The sequence below is a fragment of the Rhineura floridana genome, chromosome 11 (genome assembly GCF_030035675.1).
Source record: "Rhineura floridana isolate rRhiFlo1 chromosome 11, rRhiFlo1.hap2, whole genome shotgun sequence".
NCBI classification, from domain to species: Eukaryota; Metazoa; Chordata; class Lepidosauria; order Squamata; family Rhineuridae; genus Rhineura; species Rhineura floridana.
In genome coordinates, this window is record NC_084490.1 from 29,702,265 (window position 1) to 29,714,670 (window position 12,406).

The 12,406-nt window shown below is 45.4% G+C and overlaps 1 protein-coding gene across 1 annotated transcript; it reads right to left on the reverse strand.

The window, feature by feature from the left end:
* Positions 1-814: 814 nt before the first annotated feature.
* Positions 815-12,137, reverse strand: LOC133366262 (olfactory receptor 5AP2-like). Its single transcript, XM_061589172.1, has 3 exons — positions 11,946-12,137; positions 6,795-6,853; positions 815-1,934 (listed from the first exon to the last, which is right to left on the reverse strand). Exon 3 carries the CDS (start codon positions 1,932-1,934, stop codon positions 993-995), a length of 942 nt encoding a protein of 313 aa, XP_061445156.1. The 5' UTR covers positions 6,795-6,853; positions 11,946-12,137; the 3' UTR covers positions 815-992.
* Between the last annotated feature and the right edge of the window lie 269 nt (positions 12,138-12,406).

Consider the following 12,406-nt stretch of genomic DNA (forward strand, 5'->3'; position numbering starts at 1 on the left):
AAATTGCTTTAGAGTAAAGTATTTTTAAAAAAGTTGAGTGTGCAGTGTATGATTTGAAGATGACAATCCTGGAGACTTCTAAAGGGTGATTAAGGAGAGAGTATTGCTATGATTTCTCCCATACCTGGAAGGAATCATTTATGACAATTGGTCATTAGGTTGTAAGGATATTTACAGCACAATTCTATGTATATATACTTGGAAGCAATGGGAATTATTCCAAGGCAAGGGCCCATAGGATTGCAGCATGCAGGTATGATTTGTTGCTTATTCTGTTTGTTGTGGAAAGTACTTTCAATTTCCCATTGTTTTGAGAACTTATCAAAAAGAAAATCTGGTGAAAGTACAGTACAGGAATGTTCCAGTGAGCTTTTAACAGGGCTTTTAAAAAGACATTTGAAATTTTGGAAGTGTATGCAAAATTATATTAGAGATGATCCAGTTGATGTTAAGTCCTTCAAAATACCATTGAACCCAATGGGAGAGAGTTTAGGATGTGATTTGACTTTCCTATCAACAGTAATGGGAGATTAAAGTGGTTAACTTTTTGACGGACCACACTCATTCATATTTGTCTAAAACAGATAACTATATTTTTTCTAATCCTTATAGAACCACACATCCTCCTGAGGGTGCATCTGTGCTCATAGGAGGGGACTGGTACTGAGCTGCACAGAGCAACCTTCTCTTGGCTTGACATTTATGTATGTTACACTGGTGCCCATAGATTTCTGCACACTAGCCATTACTTACTATAGGAGGCCATTTCCTGTAGAATGAGCCAAGAGTAAAATATATTTCCACATTTTTATTGGCTAGTAAATGACAACATTAGCATTGTAGATATTGTTTAATACTTTAATGTGCCCAGTCATTGGCTTTCCAAGCAAAACAATGGTTACCATTTGATGTCATGAAGAATGAAGAATGCCCATATAAAGAAAGGCACAGACAGTTATTTGGGTCATGAGAACTCAGTGCTTCATCCTGTGTTAAGTCCTTCGCAAGACTTTCCGGAGTGCTTCTTGCACATCCTTATTCCTCAAGCTGTAGATGATTGGATTAAGCATTGGTGTGAGGATCCCATAGAGCACAGGCAAGGCCCGGTCCTGCTTTTGGGAGTAAGTGGAGTTGGGACGTATGTATGTGAAGATGATGGTGCCAAAGTAAATGTTGACTACAGTCAAGTGTGAAGCGCAGGTGGAAAATGCCTTGAGACGCCCTTCCTTGGTGCGAATCCTGATAATGGCCAGGACTATGTAGACATAAGACACAAGAGTAACCAAGAATGAACCCATGATCACACTTCCACCCACCACAATGGTAGCAATTTGATTGACCTGAGTGTCAGAACAGGAGAGCTGGATTAGGGGTGGGATGTCACAGAAAAAGTGTTGGATGACATTGTCCTGGCAGAAGGACAAACGGGACATCAGGCCAGCATGCACACCTGAGTCAGACAAACCAAGAATCCAAGCAGCTGCTGCAAGGGAGGCACACACTTTTTGGCTCATGAGCACACTATAGTGCAATGGGTGGCAAATGGCTGCATACCGGTCATATGCCATGGCACCCAGCAGAAGGCACTCAATGCCACCAAAGCCGATGAAGAAATACAACTGAGAGAAGCAGCCAGCTAAGGAGATTCTTTTGTCCTGGGAGAGGTAATTCATGAGCATCTTGGGGACCGTGGACGTTGTGAACACAATATCCACCACAGCAAGATTGCCCAGGAAGAAATACATGGGATTGTGAAGTCTGTTGTCTAAGGTGATGATGAGAAGAATAAGAATGTTCCCAATTAGGGCTATCAAGTAAATGACAAGAAAGAGCCCAAAGAGAATGAGTTGGGCTTCAGGGTTGCTGGTGAGTCCTAGGAGGATAAATTCAGTAACAGCTGTTCCATTCTGGATCGTCTGAGGGAGCAATTCCATCTGTGAAAGAATGTGGATTGAACATTTTTCAGCTGTTTTGTTTTTCCTTCCAAAAGTTGAGACCTGAAATATAGGGCACAGCCTCACAACTACAAGCACAGACACTTTCAGTGCACTACAAATCAGCTTTGGTAATGCATAGAAGCTTTAGAGCTGATTTCAATCCCCTGCCATTTTCCACAACTTCAACTCTTCTTTTTCCTTTCCTGAACTCTCAAACCTTTTATTCCTTTGGCTCATGAAGAAAACCAAACTTGGAGATTCATCCAAGGAGATTCAGAAACCTGAGATTGATCCAAGGAGCACAGGAATCAGTCCTGGGGTTTGTGAAAGGGACTATATTTCCTTTAGGGACATTAAAGGACATTAAAAGAACAGAAGTACTGAGAATTCAGGAGAGGGAAAAGAAGAGGCAGAGATGGAAGAAGATGAGAAAAGGAACTCTCTTAAGTAGAGCTGACCCAAAATCTCCCAGATGAATTTTTTTGCTGAGAAAACCTCTGAGAAGATTCTTGCTTTTTTACCCTCTCCCTGTGTCCAAAAGAGGGTTATTTCTACCACTTTCTCTGATGGCTGCCATCTCTCTCCCAGCCCCCACCCACAACAAGGCCCTGGAACAATGTCAGTCACTGTTGCAGTGGCTGCTCTCAACAACACCAAAGAAAACCTTGGAAAATTTCCCCTTCTGCTGAACCCGGTACCTCAAAAGAGTGGAGACCCTCAGGAGGCCATTTTTGTTCAAGTCTAGTTTTGAGCAAGTTCAAGGAGTTGGACAAAGAGGTTTTGTTCACCTAGCAAGCCTCACTGCAGAATTATCTCCAGATTTTCTCCGATATTTTTTATGGCAGCCATCATCAGTCCCACCCCTGGGTAAAGAGAGATTTACTCAAATTCCATCTGACTGTGGATTTTATTAGCAAAAATGAGTTCAGATTGAGTAGGACTATGCACAGCCACAAGCATCCAACCAGGTCCCAAATTCAGCCCCCCCCCAACTAGGCTAATGTGAGCCAGGCCAACCTGGGAACCACCCTGCCAGCCCCACATCTGGCCCAAGATCAATTCTGGGGGTGGGGCTAATGTTTAATTAAGGTTCAAAACCCCTAATTAAGCATACAGTTGGAATGGGGGAAGAAAGAGACTTTGCATCCCCCGCCCCCATCCTGACTGAGAGCAGGATAGTTCAGTCCTGTGAGGTCCTGTTCCTTTGCAAGTGCCTTCCGTGCAGCAAGCTGCTTGTCAAGGAGCAGCACCCTGCAGGATGAAATCCTCTGCTTACTACCTGGAAAGCAGCCTATTCCATCCTGCACAGTCCTGCTCCTGCATAAGCACCTTCCTTGCAGGGAAATCTTTCGCTAAGGAGCAGCACCCTGTACCCTTCAGGTTGGAATCCTCTCCTTACCAGCTGATAAGTGCAGGATTCCATCCTGCAAAGTGCTGCTTCAGGGGTGGGGTGTCTGGCAGTAAAAAGGAGAGGTTGGGTGGGAAAGCCTGCAGCCAGCATCCCAGGGCATCCACCTCCTACTCCTACCTTTCCTGGAAAGGTGCAGCTGGTCAGGTAGGTCCCCCTAGGCCTTTTCTGCAGTTTTTCCTTCTTCCTGCCTGATGCCTGTCTCTACTTCCTGCCCCTCCCCAACAGGCCCAAATTGCTGTGGGCCACCCAAACTGGTCTGATGTGATCCCAGGCTGTTTCTCAGTGACACCCAGATCCCCCTCGAATTGCTCCATTTCAACATAGCCAAATCCAGTGCACTACCCTAACACTGAGATCCCTACACTTTGAACTTTCTTTTTCTGTTGTAAGATCATCAGCATGTCTTTAGCTGAATGACTAAACCATTCACCATTTTTGGTGCCTCATTAATCCTGGTCAAAATGTACAAGCCTCAACTTCAGTTATTGTCCTATTTTTGACTAATTTGTCATAGGACCTTCCAAAATGACAGAACAGTAGGTAAATAACTCCCCCCCCACAACCCAAATACAAATATTTTGTATGTAGAGCTTACATCATTCTTACTATCCATGAGCAGTGACATAATGCCCTGCTGCAAAATGACCTGAAACCTGACTTCCGGAAGTAGCTTGAATTTTCAGGGGTGATTTTGTTATGCAATCCTCTGTATCATTTACAAACAAAGTATATTTGCTGCTAAAGCTGCATCAGGTTCCTAAAAATAAAATTAAAGATTCTGGAACAGCTTAAAAGCTGTCACCACAATTATAGTACATTAAAGCATATTGCTGCAGAGGTGGAAAAGCAAGGAACAAGCTGTATACCAGTATATAAATATAGCACTTTCCAGAGCTGAATTACTTGTAATTCACTACTTTTTTGAGGAACGAGTGGGTAATTTCTTTACATTTTGATTGTAATAGGAGTAATTGTATTACTTTCGAGGAGTAATTGTAATGTTTCCAGCATTACTTTTGGGCATTACTTGGGGAGAGCAGGAAAAGTCTTCTGATCCTCTGCTTTGTGGATGAAAATCATGAGCCTCAAACTGGGCTTCTGTGCAGCATCGCTCTTCCCTTGTGCTCTGTGGGTGGGTAGGAGACAATGAGGGAGGAGGTGGAGAGCGAGATGGGGTGGAGTGGAGAAAACAATTGTTTAAAAAAATGGACAGTGGTGGTGAAGAATGGAGCGGAGGGAGAAAGGAGCCTGAGGGCAATAACATGGATAAAGGAGGAGAAGGAGGTAGCAGCAAAATGGAGATAAAAAACTGTGAGGGTGAAAGATGACAATGTGTGTGTGTGAATACTGTGTTTGCACTTGGCACACGAAGCGGCCTCCACCGCCCTCCTTGGCTGCTTTGCTGCATTTTCAGTGTTTTAACTTTTTTGCATCTTGGGAAAAGGTTTGCTTGGGTGGGTGTCCCTCGGTGTCAGGGCAGGGTCTGGGAGGTGAGTAAGTAAGAGAGATTATGCTGGCTGGCTGAGAGTTTGTGTGTGGGAGGGAGTTAAAAAGCAGGGAAATTCACTAATAGGCAAAAAGCGTTGTACATATAAAATGTAAATGTACTGCCTTCAAGTTGATTCCGACTTATGGCGACCCTATGAATAGGGTTTTCATGAGGCTGAGAGGCAGTGACTGGCCCAAAGTCACCCAGTGAGCTTCATGACTATGTGGAGATTCAAACCCTGGTCTCCCAAGTCATAGTCCAACACCTTAACCACTACACCACACTGGCTCTCCAATGTACCTAAAGCCCACAGATATTTCTATCAAACTTTGAAAAAGGAAATTGGGCAGCTATAGTGAATGCACCAGGGGAGCAGGAGAACTGACCTCCTCTCTGAGATATTGTATTTGTCAAAATGCAAACACAATTTGGGTTGGTCTTTCACAGTCCAATCCACTTGCTGTGTAGCTTGGAAGAATGTGTTAACATGTGCCTCTGAGCATATGGTGAGTGGTGGCAACACCTGCAATCAGCCCAAATAATAGAAACAAGAGATGTGCTGTGCTGATCTTGTTATAGCAGGGAGGAAGCAACATTATTAAGACAGTTGATATAGTTTGGATGGTCATTTTAAATATGTCTGATTTACTTTGCAATTTTAGTGAAGTTTCCTATAGGAAATCATTTTCTTTTGTTTCTGTTTCTGTGAATATGTGAAGTACAGCAACACTTTGCAAAATTTACACTAAAAAACCCTCCAAACATAACTGTGGAATAATGGCACTGACTATTCTGCAGAATAGTCTCCAGTGGACCTCAGGAGTGTCTCAGTTTGTACAAGATAAACGGTGGGAGGTGAAATATATTCTAGAAAAATTCTAGGTGTGCTGTATGTTTTTACTTGACTGTGCCCACCTTGCCTTAAATAAAATGATTTAAACATAGCAGGCTGAAAATATGCATCCTCTTTTTTCCAGCAGCTAGAATCATTGCTGAAGTAGCAACATACTGTAATCAGTCTGATTTTACATCAAACTGCAGTTTCAGATTCAATTGTTAATGCACCCAAAACTGAAAATTGAAATAGAACATAACCTCCAATTAGAAACACAAAAGGGTGTCTTCACCATCATATGACACTGACCAATAAAAAGGCTTTGAACTTAATAAAAATAAATTTGGCACAGGTTTCTAGTACGAATAATGAGGGAAATAAAATTTTCTGTTTTAGATTCTCTGTAGCACAAGAAAAAAGCAAAGTAAGAAGAACACCAACAAACATACACAAATACAATTCTCCATCTTTGGAGATGGCAGGTGTTGCCACCATTCACCATATGCTCAGAGGTACATGTTACCAAATTATTGCAAGCTACACAGCAAGTGGATTGGACTGTGAAAGACCAACCCAAATTGTGTTTGCATTTTGACAAATTTGTAGGGCAGTACAATATCTCAGAGAGGAGTTCAGGTCTCCTGCTCTGCTGGTGTGTTCACTATAGCTGCCCAATTTCCCTGCTTTTAAAGTTTGATAGAAATATCTGTGGGCTATAGGTACATTCTTAAACCGCACGGGGTTTTGCCTATTAGTGAATATACATTAAAACTGTCAATAAAAATCAAAGTGAAAAACGAGTTTTTTTTAAAAAAAAATCAAAATATGTCTCATTCACAAGGGCAAGTCAGCAATAGCTGCTGCAAATAATTTGAGAAAAAATGTGTGAACTTGGCTTTGGACTTGGACTGAAGAGACTTGGTTTCAGTCTTGAGCTTAGAGATTCACCCAGTGGCCATGGGAAAACTCTTTCTCATACGTCTCATATTTAAAAATGGATTGAGAAACAGAGGGATATGTTTAAAGACAAATGAGGAAAATGCGAAAACATCTTACGTGTTTAAAAAGCTAGAGAAAACAAACAATAACAGCTCTATATACGCTGTACTTTCATTATGTTACCTGTTCAATGTTGCCTTTTTTGTTTCATTGCAGATACTAATCCATTCTGGAGTCCCATCCTAGAAAAAGATCTTCATATAAGGAATCTTAAATCACCCACACAAACCTGAGCAGCTGTTCTGCTTCTGCCTTCTTCAAGTCACAGTCCCTAATCATTTACACACCAGGCTAAGCAACTATTGCAATGGACTGGGCCTGGGGAGAATTGTTTGCTATGACAATAGCTCAATTTCAGTAGTTTGCATCACTCATTACTTCAGAGAATTTGAACTGGAAATAGTATATCTAGTAGTAGATGGACAACTTCAAAAGCCAAGCACAAATATCTACAACTATCTGTCCTGTTCTATTGCAGGATTTTTTAAAAAAGGAAATACAAAACCCAACCTCAAAATGTAGAATAAGGCACACAATTGGATACCAGTGAAACTGTGTGTAGCTACTATATGTCCTGCTCTGCTTGCCTGCACCAAGCCTGGGCGGGTGGAGCATAGTTGCGGCTAGGGAGCAAACCCATAGCTGCTATTGCAGAAAAGGGCAGGTGCTATTCCTTTCAGGGAACCATCTGTTTCCCTGGGTTTTCACCTGCTCCCAGCAACCAAAGACAATATTTGGCATGGAAAGTATGTGGATTTGTTTACCCTCCTTTATTGGGAGCAACCTAAAAAAGATAGGGAGAAAGATGGAGATGTAGAGCTTGAGAAGCCTAGGCATAAGAAGGTTGATCAGACATGGCACAACTGGTTGCCGGCTTACCTGATTTATGCAGGGGTTGTGATGGAAAAGCAGCCACAAAAGAGCTCCCTTTTGGTGAAATACATGGATATTATAGGGCCTATATCAAGTTTTCTGGCATGGCATGGCTGTTATATGATGAGGTCTTTTGTATGCGGGTGGCATTTGACAAGGCACTCCCATGGGACAGGAAGGAGACAGAGCTATGGCTGCAGTTCATGGCAGCAGCCCATGCCATGACTGGAGACAGGACTGACAGCAGGCACTTACTAAGCAGGCAGTCAGCTGCTACCCTGCCCTGCAGGAATGCGAGGCAAGGTGTTCAACAACGGCTGCTGTGCTGGGAATTCAGTTCCTGGGGATCTTGTGCCTGCAACCCATGCTGCTTCAGGCATGAGTGTTCGATATGCGGGGCAGCCCACTCATGTACAACCTGCCCACGGGACAGGCCATTTAAAGGGGGAGTCAGAGATCACCAAGGAGGTAGGAGGCAGCCCCCACTGGGAGCTGCTCAGGGAAAAGGGTCACTCCCCAGTTAAATTAGAGGTTTTGGAGCACCTGCTTGCTGGTTATCCGGAGGCCAGGGGTGCACGTTTTTTGTTACAGGGTTTTTCTTTAGGATTTCAGATTCCCTAAACCAGTCCACGGTCTGCCTTCATGAATTGCAACTTTAGATCTATAGTGGGCATGGAGGCGATTGTCCAGCAGAAGATTGACAAGGAGGTGCAGGCTGGGCGGGTGCTTGGCCTGTTCCAATCACCCCCCCATCTCGGACCTTAGGGTGTCTCCTCTTGGTATTGTTCCCAAGAAAGCAGCAGGGGAATTTAGACTAATTCACCACTTGTCCTACCCGCGAGGGCAGTCAGTTAGTGATTTTATTCCAGATAGTTTGTGTACAGCCCACTACACATCCTTTGACTCTGCAGTGCACATGGTGCGGGCTTGTGGTAGAGGGGCACTTATGGGTACGTGTAACATCAAGTCCTCCTTTCGTCTCCTGCCAGTCCACCCAGCAGACTTCGAGCTGCTGGGCTTTGCCTTTTCTGGCCAATTCTATATGGACAGGGTACTGCCTATGGGCTGCTCGATTTCTTGTGCAGTGTTTGAGCGCTTTAGCTCCTTTCTGGAGTGGGCTGTCAGGAGGCGAATGGGTTTGAATACGGTGGTACACTATTTGGATGACTTCCTGTTTGTGGGTAGGGCAAACACGGGTGAATGCCAACACCTGATGTCACAATTTGGCAAGCTGGCGGGGGAACTGGGGGTTCCTTTAGTCTGTGAGAAGATGGAAGGTCCGGCCCCTGACCTGACATTCTTGGTTATTGAGATCAATGCGGTGGCCCAGTGTTCTGGGCTGCCCATGGAAAAGCTTCACCTCCTCCAAACCAAGATTAAGTTGGTTGTGGAGGCTCAAAAAGTATTTCTTTCCATCTTCCAGGAACTGGCTGGGCACCTGAACTTTGCGTGCAGGGTTGTCACACCAGGGCGGGTAATTTTGCTACGTGTTTATGATGCCATGGTGGGGCTTTCATGACCCTGCCACAGGTTCAGGGTCACAGCAGCATTGCATGGTGACCTGGCAGTGTGGTCCTCTTTCCTGCAGGATTTCAATGGAGTATCTTTTGGAGGCAGGACCAGCTCCTGGAGGTGGAGTTGCAAGTCCACTCCAACACATTGGGGGCTTTTGGATTTGCAGTAGATTTGGGGTCTTCCTGGTGTAATGGGAGCTGGCCACAGACCTGGATTCAAGAGGGCCTGACCAAGGATCTGACCTTTCTTGAATTATTCCCTAGTGGTGGCAGTCTATTTGTGAGTTGAGAGGCTGCGGAACTCTACGGTCCATTTTTGGTGTGATAACATGGCTACAGTCCATGTTATCAATTCCCTTACATCCAGGAACACCAGGGTTATGGGCCTCAGCCAGTCTTTTGTTCTCCAATGCCTATGCTTTAATGTTCTTTTCTGGGCATGGCATGTACCGGGCATTGACAAGAGTGTTGATGATGCTCTGTCACAGAACCAGATGGAGTGTTTCTGTCAGCTGGCGCCGCTGGCCAGGGCTCAGCTGGAAGCCGTGCGTCCCACGATTTGGGAGATTGGAGAATGGAGTCGGAGAGGGACATAATCTATTGCCCCCAGCACGCTTGCCAGCTATCAGAGAGCAGGTAGGGCAATTCAGGAGTTTTGGGCCAGCAGGGGCTACACACCTGAGTGGCCTATTCTGGTGAGTCATCTGCTGGAATTCCTGATGGATGGCAGATGGAGGGGCCTGTCCATCCGAGCGCTGCAAGTAAAGCTAGCTGGACTTTCTTTTATGGCCAAAGCTGGGGGGTTTTGAGACCATTCTGGGAACTTTAGGGTCTGCTGTATGTTGGCTGGGTGGGCTAGGGAGCACCCTGATACCCCTGATCACCGCCGCCCATTATCACCAGACCTTTTGATGGGTTTAATGGGACAGTGGGCAGAGGTATGCTCTTCGAGCTATGAAGCGTGACTGTTCCAGGTTGTGGCCCTTACATTGTTTTCGAATAGGGCAGATGGTAGCTGGGGCCAAGCTGGATCATTCCCAGTGTGCCCTCCTGCTGTCGGATGTCAGCATGGAGGGGGGTTGTGCCTGCATTAGGTTGAGGAGGTCCAAGACTGATCAGAGGTGCAGGGGCAGACTGTGGTTTTAGCCCTTTCCTTGATGCTGAACATCTGCCCTGTGCGGGCTCTACAAGTTTTTCTGAGCGCCAGGGGAGCGGAGATTTGATATTTGTTTATTCACGAAGGTGGGTCTCATGAAGTATCAATTTCGGACACTCATGAAATGGGCCCTGCAGGGTCTAGGAGTGGACCCCTCAGGATTTGGGACCCACTCTTTTAGAATTGGAGCTGCTTCTACTGCAGCAGGGCTTGGGTTTTCACAAGCCAGGTTGCAGGCAGTTGGAAGGCAGACATCTGGGGCTTATAAGGTCTATATTCGTCCTATGGGGGGGCTGGAAATCCAGAAGCCTAATGGTTTGTAATTTGTTTTGGCAGGTTGCTGGACAGGGACGGAGCAGACGTGCATCATAATCTGCAGCCACAGCACAGTTTTCTGGCCAGGCCATAGGGTTGCAAAGTCACGAGTGGGCTCGCAGCTGGGCCTCAGTCAATGGGCTACCGTGCAGTGGCTTGGCTGGCAAGGGATGCACTGGGATGGGCTCCTTCCTGCATTGTTCCAGCAAGGTTTAGTGAAGGCAGTTCCGCATGTGGTGGTCATCCACCTGGGGGGGAATGACCCTGGTTTGCTTAAGGGCAGGGCCCTTACTGCTCAGGCATGTGAAGACATGCAGTTTATAAGGCAACGTTGGCCTTTGGTTCATCTTCTGTCGTTAGACATTCTCCCACGCAGGAATTGGTGTGGGGTGTGGGACCCTAAGAGGATAGATCGGACATGAAAGAAGATCAACTGACAGATTCGGTTGGCTCTTCTTGAGGATGGGGGGTTGGTTATCCCACATTCACACATACAGCATTTTAGGGTTGAGCTTTGTAGGACCGATGGCATTCACCTGATGGATGCAGGGAACAACATCTTCTTGGGAGAGCTGCAGAGGTGTCTGTGGGAGATGCTTCTCAGTAGTGGGGTAAAGGGGGACTAAATAGAGATTTGCCCCCCTTTGGTGGTGGTAAGGTGCGGTAAGGGAAGTAGGTAAGGACAGCTAGGTGCCCCCCTTAGGCTCCTTTGGAAGTGAATGGTGGTTCCAGAGGCCTGTCTGTCAGGGCTTTACGGCTCGAGGGCAGGATATGGGCTGCTTCTGGGGCCAACTTCCCTCATCCACCTGGAGTTGTACGGCCCCAGGGGGTGGTGATGTGGGAAGGCCCCCTTGCTCACCTATAGGGTGTGGCTGGGGTAACAGGTAAGCAAAAGGGGCTTGTCCTTGCCCCAGCAGGAGCTGGTAGCCCAAGAGCTGTATGGCAAGCTGCTTGCTTATAGATAGTTCCCATACTTAGGTTTCCCCTCTGCAGGTCGCTTTAATGGGTTTGTTATAGTTTAATAAAGTGGCCCTTTGTTCAACCCAAACTGCTGTTGTCTGTGTTTTATTTCGCCCCTTGGCCGCAAGTATTAAAATACACATCAGTGTTAATCTTTCCAACAATGGGAACTTATAAAAGACATATAAATGAAGATTCTAAAATGCATTCTGTGATGGCCACCTCACAGCCACACTGGGCCTGTCCTGTCCAAGGGGAGGGAATTCCTGGCTAACATAGAGTGTAGCCCACTGTTCAGCCCACCAATCCCTCTTAAAGAGATAAATGTTGTTATACAGAAATAAATGCAGGGTTCCCAAATTACAGACACCCAGAATATCCCTTTGGAGAAAAAACAAATTAAAATTGGTTAAACACAATCCACTTGCCCTTATCTAAAACAATCCCTAAACTCACCAAGCTCTCAGTAGGATAACTTGTACATGAGCAAGCATTTATTCCTTGAAGCCTTCATTCCAAGCTCAGCAAACATCTGCATGTTACAAGAGATCCTCTTAACGTAAAAAAAAAACCTCCAGAGTGATTACTCTTTGATATAAATTCTCCTTGTCAATCTTATGCCCCAGTCCCGTAAGTCACAGGAAGTTATGAATCCCCCAGACTGAATTGTGTCTTTCCCACATACACAGTGGTGCTTTCCCACCTTGATATTTGAGCCTCAGGATAGGTCATGTGATCAGTCAGATCTGGTTTTTTGAGCAGATAACCCTATAATGCCCAATGAACAAAAAAGTAAATTTATACATCTCCATGCAAGATGTAGCAAGACACACATGCAAGACACGAACAGGGGATTGGACTTGATGGCCTGATAGGCTCCTTCCAACTCTACTATTCTATGGTTCTATGATTCTACA